Genomic DNA, 21,990 nt, shown 5'->3' on the forward strand with positions numbered 1-21,990 from the left:
GGAGTTGTCTGATGAATAATTGGGAATCCCCAAAAACTTTAAGGCGAGACATCTTTATATTCACTGTCATTTCCAACCCAAGAATCAAGGCTTGATATTCGGCCATGTTATTAGAACAACATTCGGTAAGTGAAAAGGAGAAAGGCAAGACTTCTCCTTCCGGTGTGATGAATATAACCCCAGCCCCGGCTCTATCTTATCGTGCTGCGCCATCAAAGAACATTTTCCATGGTTCTGACATTTCAATAAACAAAACATCCTCATCAGGCAGGTCTTCAGAGAACTTCCATTCATCAGGAATAGGATGATCAGCGAGAAAATCAGCTAGTGCTTGCCCCTTGATAGCCTTTTGCGAGACGTAGACAATTTCAAATTCTTGAAGCAATAAAGCCCATTTTGCCAATCTTCTTGATAAAACTGGTCTTGAGATGATGTACATGAGAGGGTCAGCTCGGGAGATTAGTCTTATTGAATGTGCTTAGAGGTAATGTCTTAGCTTTTTTATTGCAAACATTAATGTTAGACATGTCTTCTCTATTGGAGAATAATTCAGTTCAGCTCCATTTAATGTCCTACTAAGGTAATAGAGAGCACTTTCCTTGCCTTTATCATTTTGTTGCGCCAACAACACCCCCAAGGAACGTATTTGAGCTGTAATATAGAGGATAAGTGGGCGTCTCGGTACTGGTGCTTGAAGGACAAGCGAATTCAACAAGTATTTTTTTATCTTGTTGAAGGCATTAGTACAAGCTTCATCCTAATAGAATGATGTATCCTTCTTCATTAAGTGGGTGAATGGTTGACATCAACCCGCTAAGTTAGAAATAAATGTTCGTATATAGGCCAACTTTCCTTGGAGACTCTTCAACTCATGGATGTTTCTTGGCTCCGGCATTTTTAGAATGGCTTCAATCTTAGACTGGTCAATCTCAATCCCTCGATGTCGAACTATAAACCCTAGGAATTTGCCTGATGACACACCAAATGCGCATTTTAGTGGGTTCATTTTTAGCTGGAATCGACGTAATCGTTCAAATACCAGACGAAGATCTTGCAAATGATTTTCTTTTTCTTTTGATTTCACCACGAGGTCGTCAACATAGCATTCAACATGTTGATGAAGCATATCATCAAAAATCTTCTACATCGCCCTTTGATAAGTGGCACCTGCATTCTTTAAGCCAAAAGGCATAACTTTATAGCAATATATCCCTTTCGGAGTCCGGAAAGCCGTCTTCTCCTCATCTGCGGGTGCCATTCGAATTTGATTATAGCCAGATGAACTGTCCATGAAGGTTAATCTCCCATGACCCATGGTAGCATTGACCATGATCTCGGTAATTGGAAGTGGAAAGTCATCTTTGGGACAAGCATTGTTAAGGTCTCGAAAATCCACGCAAACACGTATTTGGCCATTCTTCTTTTTTACTGGCACAATATTTGAAATCCATGTAGGATACTTGACCTCACGAATGAAACCTGCCTAGATAAGTTTATTGACTTCAACCTCAATCCGTGATATGAGTTCAGGACAGAAGCGACGCTGAGTTTGTCTTACAGGTCTAGCCCCATGTTTTACTGCTAGTTGGTGGACAGCAATCCTTAGGTCTAAACCTGGCATTTCATCATAGGACCAAGCAAAGACATCTCGATACTCCATCAAAAGTTCCATGTAATTTGCTTCCTTTTCAGGTGATAAGTTTGCATTGATAAAGGTTGGTTGTGGGTTTTCAACAGTTCCCAAGTTAACCTCTTTAAGTTCATCCATTGTAGGCTTATTTTCTGATTCAAGGGAAGACGGAGCTTCCTCAACATCTTCTTTGACGACAAACTTATCATTATCATCTTCTTCAATAGTGATGTGATTTGAAGTGAGACATATTATTTCATCTTTCTTTTCTTCATTATAGAGGTTTGTTATCACTATTGTGCATGATTTTTCTCTCAATGTCTCCTCAGCACTCACCACCCATTCACATTGTCTCTTCATGCGTGAAGGTATTTTGCTACGAAGAACCTTTAAATCACTCATCGAACTTGATTGATGATCGAGTGTATGCTTATCATCTTTTGACATGGATTGTCCAAGTCTTGCAAAGACTGATGTGCGTTTTAACGCCTTTCCATTATTTTGGGTTCCAATCTTGGCAAAAACAGGAGCACGACTTGTAATTCCACCAAGACGATCCCAGACTGAAGCTCTAAGAGGTGCCAACTGATTTTGTTGTTTGTCCTTCTTCCACATTTATGTATTGCGAGGCTTCTTTATTAATCTGAAAATACAGCGATGTGGAAGACTCGTATCCAAGACCAGCCCTTAAAGTTTTGCCATAAGTTTTCTTCTCTTCATGCCTTTCTAGTCCTTGCGGAAACTTGTTTACCTTCAAGTTGAGTAGTATCACCATCCTTTGCTAACTTATCGATGTCCTCACGACTATAACCAACCTTGGCTAAAAGCTTATAAGCATTAGGATCAAAGTCATTCACCCGTTTATCAGGGAGTCCTCTAGGATTTATCACTACCAACTCAATTTGATGAACGAACCCTTTTAATAAAGGTTTTGAGACCTTGTTCAAGGCGAGATTAGTAGCTGGCAAGGTCAAGTTTTTAATCCCCTTATTGATCTTCTCTTCATCTTTGGAAAAAGAAGATTGACCCTCTTTTCTTGCTGATACTAGGTTATATCGGAGTACTATGGCTTTACGTGGTAGCTTATTGTCAACAAAGTTTTCTACCACCTTTTCTTTTCCTTTATTCCTCATTGGCTGAGACACCCTTTCATTTGCAGATGACTTATGCCCTTTTGAGCTTTTGGAGTCAATTCTTCCCTCTCCTAGATGGTCAGGTGGGGATCGTAGCTCTTCAATCACATTTGACTTGAAATAGAATTTTGCGTCTGCAAAGTGAGCTTCAGTTATGGTGAAGGGGTCGGTGTCCGCCACTATCTTTCTTATTTGTCCATCTCGGCAATACTTAAAATATTGGTGGAGTGTTGAGGAGATGATACCATTTTCATGCATCCATGGTTGCCCAAGCAACATATTGTAAGTAGTTTTGGCATCTATGACATGGAAAAGTGCATTGGATTCCATATCTTCCATGTGCATTGCGAGTCTTATCTTTCTGATGGCATTTTGCCCTCCTTGATTAAAACCTTGAATCATCAGTTGACTTAGGAAAAGTTCATCCATAGGAATCCCTAGCTCTTTCATAGTCTTAAGAGGTAGTATATTAACCGTTGAGCCATTGATTGTACATCAAAAGTGTTATTAAGTCTCTTATTTTACATATGTATTTATTGTTTTTATTTGGTTGTTTTTATAATATTTGATGTGTTTTTTAGTAATGAAGTTTGTTTTAATGTTTCGATAGGTTTTTGGAGCTTAAATGAATTAATTCAGAAAATTCAACGTCGGAATTCAGAACAAAGAATTGAAGAGACATTTAGTTGAAGATTGAAGCAAATCTTGGTTCAAATAAGTGCTCCAAATTTGTCCCAAAAATCAATTATATTCCAATTCTAGAAAAGAATATCATATGATTTATTTCAAACCCAAACTTGCCTTATGTTGTGTGCAAACTTCAACCATTAAACACTCAAGGTTTCAATGTCAATCTTAGCCCAAATAATAAGTACATTTGTATACTTATTTGATGCTCAAATTCAGCCCAAAATCAGCCCCAAATCAGCCCTAAATCAACCCCAAATCAACCTTCAAATCAACCCAAACACAATCCATGATCTTACATGTCCACACAATAAATAACAATTGATTTATTTTGGGTAACCATTGATCCAAGAAGGCAAGAACATGGATGAAAAACTGGAGGGGATATTTTAAAATTATTTTGGGTCAAAAAGAAGAAGGAGACACCTCATAAATGAGGAAGAAAAACGTGCACCAAAGTAGTTGTAAAGCTGTCTTGATTTGATTTTTCATAACACCTTTCGGTGTTTTGCCCATAACTTTTGACTCAGGTGTCCAAATGAGCTGTTCTTTAATGATCTGGAAAGGTGACAGAATTGCCTATAAATATGTCTCTAATAGACTTCTCGTAAAAAAAGCTTCTAAGAGGGTCGAATTGCTGTCCAAAGTTAGAGTCAGATTTGTGTCCGAATTTTTTCTGAAATTGTATTGTGTTCTTCTTTATAGATTTCGGTTCTTTAGTTTGTAAAACTTATTATTTCAGTTGGATTCAAGTTCTTTCATGTTTATTGAAGTGTTCTTATATATAATCATGGTTGGCTAAACTCTTTCTTGGATCCAAATCAAGGATAATGGTGATTGAGGTGAGTTCTTTAGGATATGAATGAATCTTAATGTTTATCTTCTTATTTTCTTCATGAATGATTTATTATTGTAAAGAAATTTTAGAAATCATTTAGGTAATGTTATAATCTTGAATTTTTATGCACAAACTTTAGTTTTGGTATAGAAATTGCTTGATTCAATGTCTTACTTAATATGAAAGTACTTGTTCATTCTTAAGCAATAATCAATCTTCATCTTTCTAAACTTCATTGTAATATCTTCTGATCTAATATCACCATCGTTGATATTAGGTTGAGTTATCTTATATATGTTGAAGAAATCACCAATACATCACCATTAAAATTGATTTGGACCAAGACTTACTTTTTCTTGTCATTTAAAATCTATTTACATTTTTTTTTATCTTTAAAAACAAATCCATCAATTATTTTCAACCAAGTTATTGTTAATTTAATTTCTCTTGAGTTTTTTTTTGTTACTTAGCTTAATTTCCAGATCTAGCTCTCTGTGGATATGACCTCGATCTTACCGAGTTAATTGCTACATCGCACACTCGTGCACTTGCGAGTTAAAACAAGTCGATCATAAAAAGCGGTCAAGCAGCCATCATCCACCAAGATACGATTCACCATCTTTTCATCAACATATCTTTTAATGAAAAGAGGTTGGTTATAGAGTTTTGATCCAAGCAACAAGTCTTCATCGCTGAAGGATATCTCTATTGTGCATACACCGTGACATAAATTTGAAGAGTCATCATAACCTTCCTTCATGACAGGTTCAATAAGAGTTTTCTCTTCATCAGCCTGATAGGAAGTAACAAGTACATTTTCAACTCTTCTCATCTCTATTGGCATGTACTCATTCAGTGTAAAGGGCTTTTTTAGACTTTGCATTGAAAAACTCTCCTTTCTAGCTAGCATAGACTTTCGTTCAGTCTTTCAGCGTATCGGCTCATCAATTAGCTTCCTCACCATTGACATTCTTATTCTAGTTGGCTTTGTCATTTGCATGTGCTTCTTTCTTCCTCTTTTACGCGTGACTAAAGTCCATCCTTCATCATCATAATTTTCAGAAGAATCAGGCTTCAAGTTTTCAACTTGAGGTGCGAGGGTTATGCATGGAGTTAGACTTGAGGATGCAGCGAAGCTCATCGGGAAAATGGTATCAAGTCTTATAGGTTCAAAGGAGCCGAAACTTATTATAGGGAGTGATTGATGTGGTCCTAAATTGACCATGGTTATGATATTAGAGGCTGCCATTTCATCATCAAATACAATATCTCCATTCTCGTATAGCCTCATGATCTTGTCTTTCAACACAAAACACTTCTTTACAGGATGACTGATTAAACGATGATATTTGCAATAATTCGAATTATCTACTTGGTTTGCTTCTTCAGGGCGTTTCACCTCTGGCAACTCAATGATATTTGCCTCAAGTAGATTATCCAGCATCCTAGATATGTCTGAGTCGGGGAATGGATACACTTTTTCTTGTCTCTTTTTCAATAATGGTTTCTTTCTTTCACCCTTTTGAAAAGTAGTCGGCGTTGCATGATCATTCCTCTTAACTCCAGTTGGTACCCTTGTAGTAGTTGAGTTAACTATTAAAGATTGTTTTCCCTCGACCTTTAGAGTGCTCTTTCCGAATCTACGACCTTTAGGCTTATTTCTTTTAGGCTCTTGCATAAGTAATAATGAACTTCTAGCCGCCGCAATGCTAAGTTCCATATCGTGTGCACGAGTAGCCAATTCTTCAAAAGACTTTGGTTTGATGCCTTGTAGAATATAATGTAGTCCCCAATACATCCCTTGAATACACATGTCTAACGCAGAAGTTTCGGTGAGCCGATCTCTATAGTTGAGGCTAAGATTTCTCCACCGATGAATGTAGTCAATGACAGGCTCTTCCTTCCATTGACGTGCATTAGTGAGTTCAATCATGCTAACCACACGATGAGTGTTGTAAAAGCGGTTAAGAAACTCGCGCTCCAACTGTTCCCAAGTATCAATCAAGCCAGTCTCTAAGTCAGTGTACCATTCGAATGCATTACCTTTTAAGGAACGAACAAACTATTTCACCATGAGATCACCATTAGTCCTGGCATTGTTGCAAGTCTCCACAAAGTGAGCTACGTGTTGCCGAGGATTTTCCTTGCCATCGAATTGTTGAAACTTTGGTGGTTGGTAACTTAGAGGCATCTTTAACAGGTCGATTCTTTGGGTGTACGGCTTCGTATATGAATATGAGGGTTGAATTGAGCTTTCCCCCTGGTCTATGATGGCTTCCTTGATGAGTTCTTTTAGTTGATTTGTGGTGAAGATGCCATCAGTAATACCGCGTACATTCTTCGCAGCTCCGGTTGCAGACTCCTCAATGACATCTATTGATCTGCTTGAAAAGCCTTGGTAGTCGAGGTTTGGCCTCCTTCGTTCAAGCTCTCAAGTTTGTTCATCAATTTTGCTATCTCGTGGTCTTTTGCCTTAAGTGAAGTCGAAAACCTCCGACGAGTTTTGTCAAGTTAGCCACTTGATCCTCTAAAGATGTTGTCTCGGTCATCATCACTGACATGGTGCCAAAACTCGAAGCCTTACTTGGTGATTGACACGGAGAAGTTTCCATAAGTGAATTGTCGAAGTTGCCTTGAGTGCCGAAGAGAATTTCGCACTCCCCACTAGACTCTTGTAGTGGAGTTGCTTGTGGCTTCATTTTCGAGGCGAGATCTGGTGCCCCTCTTGCATTTGAAGTTGATGTCAACTTGAGAGTTGGCTTAGTTTGTTCATACAACTCGACGATGGATTTTATTTTCAGTGGCGGGGTTGAAGAATCTTCAATAGTATGTTGGTTACTTGAATTAGTGGCCTTGTTGCTTTTCGAAGCAACAATGGTGATCATGTTCCTCCTAGTTGCCATTGAAAGTTTGTTGAAAATTCTTTCTTGAAGGGAAGAGATGAGAGGTAGAGATGTCCCCAATGGAGTCGCTAGAAATTTGTAGACACAATTTTGAGCACCTGAAATTAAACAAGCATACGTGTACAAATATATGATTTTATTAATATATAAAGGGGTACAACCTCTATGTAATATATTCTTTCAAAAGAATATGACAATCCTCTGATTCTTCCCTTGGATTTGATGTATGATGACTTGATTTATTTGAGTAATCAAGCCAAGATTTGTGATTTGCAAGAACGCGAATTTGGGCGTGTATTGCGAAGCAAGATTTGATGATTTGATGCTTTGAAGAGTACCTTTGATTCGTCTTTAAAGTGTTGTTGAAGAACTCTTATGAGGGCGTTTTGGCTTGATCCAACAGAGCTTCGTTCTTTATAGGCTTCAAGCGTAGATGAAGGAGGCTTGAGAACTCTTTGAGAGAGAGGGTTTCCTTGCTTGAAGAGCTTGTCTTGAAGAAAATTTATATCTCCCCGGAATCCTTTTCCTTTAGGTTGAGGCCCTCTATTTATAGAGATATGTAGGGGCTCTCAGGTCCTTTTCCAATGCAACATGTTATAATTTTATTGGTTGATATTTAATGACATGATCTTATATTTATGAAAAGATATATGATGGGATCTTGAATTTATGACAAGATATCTTGAATATCTCATCCCACGTGTCAACTTTTCATTGGTCCAAAGATATATGAAGGCTCATTTATTTTCCATGTCATTTATTTCAATTTTATTTTATCCTTTCTTTTAAAGAATAAAATAACACATGGCAAAATTTGATTGGTAGAAAATTTGTATTTCTACAATATTGTATATAAATTATGTTATTACAAAAAAAATTAAAAAGATTAATTAGTAAAAATTCAATATTTTTATTTTTTATCTACACAATATAAAAACTATATTATCATTACAAGCAAAATTTATTAGAAGGCTAATAAAAGATAACTTGATATTTTTATATTTTAAAAGTATAATGTAAAAACTATATTATTTTTAATAGAAAATTTTCTCAAGTTTGCATTTAAGAGTTTTTTTTTGTATTTTTAAATTAATTTTTTAATTCTTAAAAAATTTATTAAGAGTGATTTGATCTTCTAATAAATATAAATATTATTTTAAAAAAATTATTTACGTGCGCTACCAAGTAAAGTGACGTCGATGCTCTTATCCCACTTCTAGATGCTGCCTTTCAGGGAGGCATTAGAAGCGCCTCTCCATAATCTTTTCATTGGTGATGCTCGTGTATACAACAGAGCAATAGTTGAGTTTCAATAGATTTGTTTTTTTTTTCTTTTTTTTTTAATCGTTCTCTTTGACAAAATTTTAATAGTCCTTTTCTTTATTTTTTTATCTAATTTAATTTTTATTTTTTTAATTATTTGTTTTTTGATTTTTCCTCTCATTTAATTTTTAAATTAGATTTGATTCTCATTCTTTTAATTATTATTTGTTTGTTTTTTTTATTTGAATTTTTTTTAATTTCATTCTTCAATATTTGATTTCAATTTAAATTTATATCAAATTTAATTCTCTTTTTATTGCTATTTTTTATTTTTTTATTGTTTTTTTTAATTCCATCCCTTAATATTTTATTAATATATAATCTTTGCTGCATTATGTTTTAGGATTTTTTTTTATAGGGTTGGTCTTAATCTTATGATTAATATTATAGATTTTAAAAATTAACACAAATTGATTTTAATTTTTCTTGAAGTTATTTTTTTTATTTACACATAAAGTAACAGCTTTGTGCGAGGCCAAGATGGACATTTTTAGAGGTGAAAACAAGATATTTTTGCTTGTCTTTGTCAATTTGTTGATATTTTTTAGGAAAAATAAATGAAGTTTTAATACCTGCTCACATTATGAACAATAACAACACTACTAAAAAAACATCTCCTCACATTATGAACAATAGCAATGCTAATAAAAGAACTAAGTGATCTCTTTCGCCTGGTAAATTATCACATATGTAGGTTTTGACCAAACTAATTCCTTTGTGTGGATTTACAGTTCTTCAGTGTGACCTTTCTGGTGAACATCTTCTGTTTGCTCATGGGTTGTTCAGTTCACATTTTGGCGAATAGTCTCCCTCAAGAGCTTACATCTCTCAAACCTTCCCTTGGTTTAAAAGATCCTATGCAATGGTAAAGGAGTTCCACCATAAGGTTTTTGCCGTTTTTTTCTCTATGATGAATCCAATCATCAGTCTTTTTTTTTTTTGCAACATGCCGTGCTGCTTAAGGATTTTTCGTTGGTCAAAATTATTTTTCAATGATAAGTAAGAGAGTTGAACAAATTGTATTTGACAGTAAACAGTTCAGTCATTAAATACTGAATCATGGATGTAATGCAAACACTTTACTGCTCAACATTAGATGATATGATCCGTCTGCTTTCTTTGTGTTTCTTTCATTGAGCTTAAGCAGAATATGGCAACGTACTGTTGCATCATCTATGCATTATCATAAATACTGTTGTGATTGTGCTGAAAGTTAACCTTTATCATTTCATTATTTGTTGTTGCAAGGTTTCATCAAACGGGAAATGGAAAGACATGACTTCACCGCCTGCCTTGCCACCAAGAAAATAGTATTTTTCTTGGTATAAATGCCAATAACCATTCATTCCTTCACCCCTTATCCTGCTCCCGGACTCTCTTTTACTTTAACAAGAACAGCAGGGTGGGATGCTGCATCAGCTATTCAGCTTCCTACGAGTAAGCAAGGGAGAAACATTGCTCTGTGTCAATGATGTTGTTTCATCTTCTTCTTGGATCATGCTGGAGTTTTGTTCCCGGTTTCACTGCTGTTCTTCTTGCAGCTTCTCAAGCCCAAATTTATACTCTTGTACCATATCGTCTGTTTAGAGTAGCAGCATGGGAAATGGAATTATTGCTTCATACTCGTTGCATGATAGCCTTAACACGCTGCATTTATGATAGCCTTTTCCCTCCTTACCGCAAAATTTCCTTTGATTCTTTAAAAATATGAAATGCAGAGGGGTGCGTTTGGTTTAGCACTTTATGGCCTACACAACTGGTGTTACTAATCCATTGCAGCTCCTCCTCGTGCTCCTGTTGCATTTTCTTTGGTAAATAGCTTAATGTAGAGAAAATCATTTGCTATTTTTCTTGATTCCATACTGTCTTGGACATTCTTGACTTCCGATTTTCTGATAAATATATGCCCTTTGATAATCATGTTTCCTAAATTCACATATTCTCGACTTCCGAATTTCTAATGGCCATACATCTTCATCAGTTAATCTATGCCAATCATCCACCTTATTTTCTTTATTTTCGACCCATGTAATTGCATGAGTAATGGTACTCTTTATCTTAAGCATCTGTGCAAAAAAGAAACATCTGGTTATGGTAGAGACCATACAGTATTGTGGGGATTCTTTTTAACCATTAACATGCAAAAAGTCGAAGAGCACAAGTTTTGACCGAAAGTCCAAAAGGCCATTCTGCACAAGAGTTTGGCTGGCCCGCCTCCACAATATCTTTCTGCGTACATCTTCCATTCTTATCCAAATTCCAAGCTCATCGGCAAGAGTCTGTGGTCATGAATCAATGGAAGACACCACATGGGAGCAAAGACTACAAGCCCTAACCCATATTCTAACCAGCCCCGTAACCACACCACACCTCTACAGCTCTACTCTCAGTTTTTCATCTCTTCACAATTTCCATCGTATCTCAAATGGGACTTTCAACCTATCCTTTGCACTGAAGACACTATGATGGTGTTTGGCATTGGATATAACTGTATTTTTGGAAGAAAAAAAATTAAGCTTTAAATTATTTTTTTTAATTATGAATTGTTTTGATGTTGTACTATTGTCAAAAATAAATTATAAAAAATAAAAAATATATATTATTTTGATACATTTTCAATCATAAAATTAAAATTCAACATTCTCCAAACAAATTCTGGATTTGTTGAATAAAATGGATGAATATATAACCTTCTAGAATGTATGAAAAAGATAATCATAAAATCCTTCAATACAAAGATTAAAATCAATTTGAGAAACTTGTAATAATATCTCTCAAGTTGTTCATGTAAAGTTTGACTTGATTAAACTAATTATTAAGTGGTTACACTTAATTTAAGATTTTATGTGTATGTTAAGATTTAATAGGAGATAAAATTGCTAATTTTTATGAGCATTAATGCTAATAATAATATTATTTCTCTTGATATTTTTTTATAGTGGAGACAAATTCCTTAATAAATACAAATCAAAAGTTACCAAATAAAGACAACAAAATCACATAAAAATCCTTCGTTTTTCTTTCAATAAAACCTAAAGTCACTCACCCACTAATCTAGAATGATTTTTTTTTTTTGATTAATTTTTTTTTACAGGACCTATAAAAGCTGTCACTAGTATTAGAGCTAGTTTAAGCTTTTGTTGGTCCTTATAAATTTTAATTTGCCTTATAGACTATAACTTGGTAATTTTTCTTCCCTTTTAAGCCATCACTATGTTCATCTTTTTAATTGTTCCTAAGACAAATAAGAATCAAGGTTATTCACTATCACACATTAACAACATATTGGTGAAGCAAGGTATACATAATTATGCCAAGTTCCTTAATTATTGATTAGTTGTCTAACTCAAATTTTTTAATTGTCTCAATAAAACTATTAGTTAAGAATTAAGAAATGATACTAGTTTCTGTATTTGAAAGTGTTAAATTTGTCATATTTTCTTTCAAGACAAAGTTGATTATATAATTGATGTACACTACAACATTTAACAGTTTTACCGACGAAATTTTTCTGTCAGCATAAGATATATATTCTGTCATTAATTAATTTACCAACGAAATCACCAATGAAAATGCTCCGTCGGTGAATCTTTCATCGATAATTTTTTTTTCTGTTGGTAAATCCATTGATAATGAAAAATATTATTACCGACTGATTTAGTGATGGAGTAGACGCGTAAAAAAAATACCCGCTTTATTTCATCGATATATCCCTCAAAAAATACCATCGGTAATTCTGTTAGAAATTATTTAAACATATTTTTTAAAAATACATTTTATAAAATTATAAAATAATTAAATTAACATAAATCAACTCTATAATATATACTCAAAATGCTTGGAAAAAAGAATAATAAAATCAACTCAAACAAATTTGCAACAAATAAATAAAATGAAAAAATAAACTAAAAAAACTCATATGAAAAAAATAAAGTTGCAATTGCTAAAAATTTAAAAATCCTATAAATAAATCAACTCAAACAAATTTGCAACAAATAAATAAAATGAAAAAATAAACTAAAAAAACTCATATGAAAAAAATAAAGTTGCAATTGCTAAAAATTTAAAAATCCTATAAATAAATCAACTCAAACAAATTTGCAACAAATAAATAAAATGAAAAAATAAACTAAAAAAACTCATATGAAAAAAATAAAGTTGCAATTGCTAAAAATTTAAAAATCCTATAAATAAATCAACTAAAAACTGATCTCATATAAAAAAAAATCTCACAACAACATTTATACAATTATTAAAAACAAAAACAATTAAAAATAAAATAAAAACAAATATAGTGAAAAAAATCATGAAAAAAAAATCTTACCTTAATGTGGTTGCAAAGTGAAGCTAAGGAGAGAGAGAAAATTCGTAAAACATATTAATTAAAAAAACTAAAAGGATACAAGAAAAAAAAAACAAGAAAAAGACATATCCAAGTATGGAGGAGAAGAGAAGGAGATGAGGAGAGAAAAAAAGATAAAGAAATAGATATTAGTGTTTTTTACATATAATGAAAAAAGAATAAGAAGAAGAAGAATAAGAAATGAGTTTGTCTCTTGTGAGATAAGAGGATTTAGGTTTTTTGTTAAGGCATGTTAGCGACGGTTTTACCGATGGATAATTCAATATTAATATTTTTCAATCCATCAATGATTTTTTCTGTAATATTTAAATGAAAATTTTTAATTAATTGAATTTTTTCATAAAACTACCAAATCACACTAAGGACTTTTCAATCCGTTGGTGATTTTGTCCGTAAAGAACAACAATTAACAGTGCAATTGAAAAGTGAATATTTTTTAAGCTCTCTAAAAAATATTGATGGAAAATTTCATTGGTGATTCCTTTTATAATTGACATAATGAATAGTGTTCACAGTTTACCAAAGAATTTACCCACGAAATTTATTCTGTTGGTAAATCATTATTTATTTTTGCTTTGTTTCAATTTTTTTCCACTGTAATTCTCTCGGTATATATCGAGAGAATATTTACTTCGGTAAAATCCTTTAGAAATTTACTGACAAAAATATTTCCTCGATATTTTTATTTGTATTTATTAATTTTATTGTAGTTGTAATTGATGTTGATGTTCCACTACCACCACATGTAAATACTACCAACTTTTCTATTAGAAGGTCTTTTTGAAAAATATATGGATGTAATGGGACTATTAGAGAAATCATGCTTAGTTTTATGGAACCTGACATAAAAACCTTGTTTGAGGTGCATGATTTTGCTAAAACTATGTTTATCATCATCATTAATGCATATGGTAGGGTTTATGAGACTCATGTTCAATTTTTAATTGAAAAATATAATGATACCAACATGAAAGAAAGTGATCATATTATTGAACATGTGAATAAATTAGTTGTTATTGTTTGAGTTCCTAGTAAGATGCAAGTTTCATCCATATTACATAGTTTAAATAATTTACAGGAATCAGTTGTCATATCACTTAATTTCTCGATAAGCGAATTGCCAACATTACTATGTGTAGAAATGGAAAGAAGAGCTAAAAGCAATTTATATACATCTTTTATGTCCATTGCATCTAAAAGCACACCACCAAAATTGAAATCTTTTAAAAATAGGAAGAAATTTTTTTTTTCTAAACAAGAAAGGAAAAACAATTTAAAGTTTACTGAGAAATACAAAAAAGATAAAGCTAAATGTTTCAAGTGTGAAAATTTTGGTCATTATCAATTTAATTGTTATGAAAAGAAAAAATGATAGCAAACCCAATAATAAAGGTTTTAAAAATATAATTTATGTTGTTTTAGATTGTTTTATAGCAGATATGGATTTTGTATTATCATGTGATGTGAAAAAAAATAAAAAAATATTTTGTTAATATAAAAGAGGTAAAACCAGGTGATCATCATATATATAAATAAGAAATAACACCTCTTATAATATTTTAGGTGTTGGAACTATAAAGATCGTGATACTTAAAAATAGAAATCTCTATATGACTGGTGTATTGTTTGCACCCAACATAAGACATAATTAAATTTATATCCCTTGCTTAGATGATAAAGTTTATGAGATATGTTTTTATAAAGGAAACGTTTCTATTGGATAACATGATAGAATTATTATATAAAGGGCTAAAATTGATAGGCTTTATGGACTTAATATTTTTATTTATAATAATGAAAATGCATTAAATTGTTCTTTTTATTATATTAATTTTATATATGGTTATTGTTCATATGTTAATGATTCTTGTACATGGCATTTACAATTATGACATATTAATAAGGACAAAAGAAAAGAATGGTAAATATGAGTTTAATTCCGAACATCAACATATAATTTAATACTCGTGAACCTTATATTTTTTTGTAAAATAACAAGATTGTCTTTTTCTAAAGGATTAGGATTGATAAATCATTAGCTATTGTTTACTTTGATGTATGTGATCCTTTAAAAGTTATAACACACAAGTATCATTTTTATTGATGACTTCTCTCATTATGGTGATTATATATATTGATGCATAAAAAATCTAAAGTTTTTGAAAAATTTCAAGTTTATAATAATAAAGTTGAAAATCAATTAGGAATGAGTATAAATATTCTTAGATATGATCATGGTGAAGAGTATTATATATCTGATTTGTTTGGCAACTTTTTAAAACAACATGATATTGTTCATCAATTTTCTATGTCTCATACTCTACAATAAAACAATGTTGCTAAAAGACACAATAAAACTCTACTTGATATGATAAAATCTATGTTATGTAATCCAATATTTGTTAAATTTAGTTTCCATTAAAACTCATAATATAACTCCATATGAGTCATGAACAAGAAAATAGCAAAATTTAAATAATTTAAGGGTCCAGGGATCTTCTGCTCATATACTCATCCTATCTCATATAAGATATAAAGTATATACAAGATATAAAGTATATAGTAAAACCATTAAGGGCAAATTTGTAATGTATTATAATAACGGTTCTATTAATAAGGTTGAAAGTATATGTGTTATATTTTTATATGAACAACTTGATAGTAAAAATCTAAATGAATTAATAGAATTACTTGAGATTACTAAAGAGGATAAATAAAAAATAAAAAAAATGAAGTAGGTAATAATAATATAGAAATTTTGGCTAAACCATTGAAAATTCTTATAATACTCGTGCTAGAATTCAAAAAGGAATAATATCATCTTTTAAGTTAAAAGATTACTTTCTTGAATGAAGAAGAGATACAAGATTCTTTAAATATTTACAAAACATTGACATCACTTTAATTGATAAAAAACAAATAAGCTATAAAAAAGGAATTAGACTTCATAATTAAAAATTATGTATAGGAGTAGTTGGTAGATTTACTCAAAGATGGAAAAGTCATAAGTTGTAAAAGAATTTTGAAAAAGAGATATAAATTTGATGGGTTAATTGATAAATAAAAAGTAACATTAGTTACTAAATATGATTTACACAAAAGTACTATGGGAGTTGAGTATATTACATGTAGTAACACAACTTTTGAATTTCTTGCACATATATTTAAAAGTTAGAAAAATTAATAATGATCCAATCAAGATTATATCTAATAATCAAGCTTCTATATGTAGCATGAAAAATGATGAGATTGGTGCTAGAGGTAAAAATATTAATTATTATTATTATTATTATTATTATTATTATTATTATATATTTTATGTTGTACAAAAGAATGAGATTAATTATTGTTATTGATATCTCAACAAATAAAATGATGGCGGATCCATTTGACAAAAGCAATTGTTTATGAGATATTTATAAAACATGTAAAATCAATAGGCTTAAGAAAATTATTTTTTTTTTGTTAGGTTATCTAGCCAAGTAAAAAATGTTGAATAGAGTGATCAAATAGCCCTCTAAGATGTATATGAAAGGAGTGACTAAATAACCCTGCAATGCAATAGTAAAAATTAATTTGAAAACCTTGCAATAATATCTCTATAGTATTAATCTTAATCAAGTTGATTGGAGTTTGACGCTATCAAATTAGTTGTTAAGTGGTTGCATTTTAACTTAGAATTTTATAAGTGAGTAGGGATTTTATAGGAGATAAGATAGCTAATTTTTAGAAATTTTAATGTTAAAAATAACTTATTTCTCCATATATTTTACATAGTGGGGGTATTAATAAACTCAATTATAAATATAAATCAAATAAAGACAAGAAAACCACACAAAACCCACTAATCTAGAACGATAATGAATAATTATTTTTTGTTTAGATTAGCTTCTTCTTTTTTTCATAAACTATAAAAGCTACGAGGATTCTCTCTTTTCTAAAAGGGGCCTCCGTTTTAGGACTCTCCAAGACTTCTTAGAGGTCTAAATACCAACAGCCTCCACCATTGATTCTTGCAAATGAATTAGAGGATGCATAGTGAGGTGATGAACAAAGAAGAGAGTTCGATAGAAAGAGGCTTAGAAGGAGAAAAACTTGTTAGTAGAAATGTCAACTTTTGTATTCCTATTTTAGTTCCCAATCTTCTCTTGTTTTTACTTCTTCTATGGAGCCCATTTCCGGGTCCTGATTTTAAAAAGGATAGCAGTTGAAATTGTTGCAGTGATTATTTTTTAAAATAAGTTTTTAAATATATATTTTTATTTTTTTAAAATATTCAATATTAACCTATCAAAACGATTTAAAACTAAAAAAATAATTTAAAACAAAAGGTAATCTTTCCTTAATTTCAACGGGAATTCTGGATTTGTTATCATCTTGAATTTTGGTGCTTGAATTCTGATTTTGTTTCTGCTATTCTTTTCTTGTGTCATTTTGTCCTACAAATCTATTAGATAGATTTGGCTGGCAAATGGAAGGGTCGGAGGATGTGGTATCCAATGATTCCATTCACTAAAACAAGCTGGGGAGCTATCAAATGCAAACAAGAAACGCTGAGACCACTACTGTCTAGCCACAAAAATCAATGTATACTGAGACATTTGTGAAAACCCGAAGAAGCTCCAAAAGAGGATAAAAATATTTTATTTATTTATTTTTATATTAAAACATTAAAATAATTCAAGATTATAAAAAAATTAATTTAAAAATATTCAAAAACACTTTTTTAAATACAAACATTTGATATATCAATTTATTAACACACCAAACATTTGATTTTTTATTTCGCTTTCATCGAAGATCATCACTAATAATTTAATTGTTTTTTTTCATTGTACACAGCATTTGATATATCAATTTATTAACACACCAAACATCATTAATAATTAATTTATATACCCTTAAAAATCACTTCTGTATTAGTTACTCATTTCACTCATTTCTGTTATTATTCTTCATTTTTTTAATCGCGCTATCAAACGCTTACTCGTTTCAGCAAAAGAAAAAAGAAAAAAGATTGAGGTCCACATGTGCTTCAGGCTGGTATTTGGAATGGATTGGCGGTAGAAAAAAAAAAAAAAGAAAAAAGATTGAGGTCCACATGTGCTTCAGGCTGGTATTTGGAATGGATTGGCGGTAGTAAAGGAAAATAATAAAGATGGGATGCCTCTCTTTTACCCTTCTAATTAACGCGTTCTCTTCTTTTTCCCACTTTGACTGCTGAATTGCCAATGCCGCTACCCACTTTGACAAGCTCCCTCCCTCCCTCCGTCCCTCCCACCGCCCGCTAATCAAGGAAGACAAACCACTTGAATAAAGAAAAGGGTAAAATCAAAACTCCCTTTGCCTTTAATCGATTGGTCAAACCAGAAGCTAGCGTTGTGAAAACCCAATGGGAGGCCATGGAGGATGGATACCACTTGTGGCGAATGAAACTTACAACTGTTCTGCATTCTGCTCCTCCTCCTCCTCCCCCTCACTTGTCTAGAGACTTACGAGCCCTTGCCTGCAACTCCCTGGACTTGCACGCCCTCGTCTTGGACTTGGTGGAACCCATTGATCATTTTATCTGACTTGGTGGAACCCATTGATCATTTTATCTCATTTGGAGTAGATGTTACGGAACTATGTGGCTGTAACTAGTCATCGCGTCGGCCACATTATAATGAAGATTTTGATATTTAAGGGCCCTTTTCTTTTCCTTTTTTTTTCTTTTTTGAACTGCTACTTGACAGATGCACGAACAATGGAAGCTTCTTTACCTTTACCTTTACCTTTACCTTTACCTTTGTTCCATTGAACAGTTGCTATATATGATCATATTCCAGGCTTTGAAAGGACAAGGTGGGTGGCTGTCCTTTATTTTCCCTTTTCCATATGCTATGCTTCCTGTTAAATTCTGGAGTTCATTGATAAACAGTGAATCGGTGACATGAAGACACCGATAACAGTATAAATGACAGTTATATGCATATAAAAAAGATGCTCCATCCCGACCCCAAACCCCAAGAACAGGCCGGGGCCTCTCTGAATTGAATCTTTAGTAAAAATAAATGAATAAATAAAGAAGTTGTTTAGCCGTAAATGAAACCCTTATCTTGAACGTGAATTTTAATTAGGATAATGAAATCTATCGATCCAACAGATAAGTTTTTCAAAAGTATCCACCTAAAATAGGATAACAACTGACTGTCCTTTTAAGACTTTTGTGTTAGATCAAAGAATATCTTACACTCACATTTGATGCATTTATAAAACCTTTTAATCATTTTGTGTTTTGGAGAAGAAATAGGAAGTGCATGCTAAACAAAGAAAACTAAGTTGATTCATCTTTAAAAAAATTAAATTTTAAATGAGTTTTTAAAATATAATTTATATTATTTTTAAATATATTTTGTAAGTAAAATAAATAAAGATTATTATTTTATTAATTTATATTAATTTATAATTTATATTATTTTATACTTAATTTTTATTAAATAAATAAAGATGATAAGATTTGAATTCATGATTTCATGGTTATTAAGATTCTAATACGATATTAAAAAACTAATTCAAATTAAAAATTTAAATTTAAAAAAATAATTTATATTATTCATTGTAAATAACAAAAGATAAAATGATGAAATGCATTCTAAGTCTCCCGGACACAAGAAAAATAATAGTCCTCTTGCGCATGCGGAGCATGAATGGAGGTGTCAAATATCCGCGTAGGAAGAGTTTTTGATGTGCCTATGCTCTATCTATCATGAGATTAAACAAAGTGAAGAGGGCTGGGCACATGCTGTCTGCCCTAAATGGCATTATATGCTTTGCCCACCCACCTCAATCGACGGCATAATTACCCGGCCACAGCTAGCATATCATCATTTTCCTTTCATCTTTGAAGTGGCCAGATTGCCCCTTCATATTCACCCTCCTCAGGAAAGGACATGATTGTTGATAGAGAAGGTCACTTTATTAATTTCATGTTCTTCACTTCGTGGACAATCAGCTAGTGGTTAACCCCCTTTCCTCGTCGGAGAAATTTATATGAGATTGACCCCTAATTCTTAATTATAGCTTAGGGCGGGCCTATCATTACCTGGATTTAAGCTTGGTTTGCTTAGAAGATAAGGAAGGGTAATCCGCATAAGCAAATATTGGTTAGTATTTCCTTTGAATTATGGGATTTATATAGAGTCACTGGAACTAGCTGATCTTAGAGGGAACAAAATTAACTCGTATATTTTTTTCGGTGTTTTCCGGTGATGTTACTCATTAAATTATGAAAAAGAAAATTCAAATATTGACAAAATTAATTACAGAGAGAAAAATAAGTATGATTATCAAGATATAAATCACAGAAACATGAGGGAAAAGGAGTTATTTTGTTAAAGTTTGGTCTCAAGCAGGGACCACCATCATCACCAATTCCCTCCAATTTCCACCTAAAAGAGTAGAAAAAACTGGAGTGATTGAAAGGTCTTTCTATATAAAGTGTGCACCTCCACACACTGCTATAGACTAGTTATACACAGCAACGCTATCCTTTCTTTAGCCATGGCTCCCTCTCCAAGACTCATTTCCTTTCTCTTCCTCCTAGCCATTTTATCGGTGCAAATTCATGCCAGAGAGAGCCAGTTCTTTAGCAAAGTCAGTGGCGCCACCACCACTCCCTCCACTACCACCATCAGCAACAATAACGCTCAAGATAAAACACACCCCGGCAAAGAAGAAGAAGGGTTGAGCAAGCAAGAACAAGATCCAGCCTTCATCCCAGACAACCAAAATGGTTATGGTCTATATGGTCAAGAATCCACCCAGTTCCCCACCACCACTAAACTAGCTAATGCACCCTACACTACTACCACTTACCAGCCATACAAGACCCAAACCCAAAACCAAGAAAGCTACACCAATTATCCAACTGACACAACCACCAACACAAACACCAACTACTACAACAACAATGCTTACGATCAGGAGCAGCAACAAAACTTTGGTGAAACAAGCCTTCAAGAAAGTGGATACACCAACATGGGGAACCAGAAAAACAACTACTACTACAATGGTGCCAATAGCTATAGCAATGATGAGAAGCAAGGCATGAGTGACACAAGGTACTTGGAAAAAGGGAAGTACTACTATGACCTGCAGGGTGAGAACAGTAACTATAACCCAAACCAGTACCATCAGGACTCAAGAAACAACTACAATACTAGAGGTTATTACAACAACAACAACGAGAACTCCAAATACGAGTACACTAACTCCATGCAAAAGTACGACAACCAGGATGATTTCGAAGAGAGCAACGAAGAGCAGTATGTGCCATGATTGTAATCTTTATGGTCAAGCGATCGAGAGAGTGAGGGCTTTTCAATTATAGTGGGTGGTGTTAGATAATGTTGGATTATGTTTAGTGGGAGAGATTAAACTACATAAATTTTATGGTCTTCTTTGTGTTTTCAATTACTTGTGATCTTGTTTTACTCTTATCAATTGTCTTTCATCCTTCCAAAAGTTTAGGTATGAGAGCGAGCATGGTTTTGTTAACTTTTTGTTACGAGCAATATCGATCTAATTAAGTGTATATTGTACTATATTATATTATTAATCTTCAGGATTTATACGAAGGAGAAGAGTCGCTTTTTTTTTAATCCGGACTCATTTTAAACAGTGAGTGTGAGACTAGTTTTATTTGGGATTTGTAATTATTTTTTTAATAAATATATTTTTTAAAAATCAAACATATATTTTTATTTTTATAAGGATATAAGGATGCCTTAAGAGTCGCATATATCGTAATTAAATATTTAAGTGAATATCCCTTGATTTTGTAAATTAGGACACTACTTTTCTTTACTTTTGTAATCAGCACTAGTAGCTTAGCATAGCGTTGGCCACGTGCCGGGATGGGATGAGGTTGTAAACTAGTTCTTTTACAACTTCATATAGAAAATAGAAGGCAGCCAGGATGTGATATATATATATATATCCTCCATGCTTAAGATTGCACAACTGACTTTCTGGGTTGTGTTCTTTTTGGGCACTAGCTAGTGCTGTTACGTGAGGGTATCGAGCAATACACGTGCTCTCTTCACCGAGGATCTTCCTTAAGCTAGGTCGGG

General features: G+C 32.6%; 1 protein-coding gene across 1 annotated transcript; it reads left to right on the top strand.

Moving 5' to 3' along the window:
* The first annotated feature begins 20,364 nt into the window (after positions 1-20,364).
* Positions 20,365-21,473, top strand: LOC105108581 (protein E6-like). Its single transcript, XM_011002929.1, has one exon. It carries the CDS (start codon positions 20,420-20,422, stop codon positions 21,194-21,196), a length of 777 nt encoding a protein of 258 aa, XP_011001231.1. The 5' UTR covers positions 20,365-20,419; the 3' UTR covers positions 21,197-21,473.
* The last annotated feature ends 517 nt before the right edge of the window (positions 21,474-21,990 follow it).

Source organism: Populus euphratica, unplaced genomic scaffold (assembly GCF_000495115.2).
Source record: "Populus euphratica unplaced genomic scaffold, PopEup_1.0 scaffold293.1, whole genome shotgun sequence".
Lineage (NCBI taxonomy): Eukaryota > Viridiplantae > Streptophyta > Magnoliopsida > Malpighiales > Salicaceae > Populus > Populus euphratica.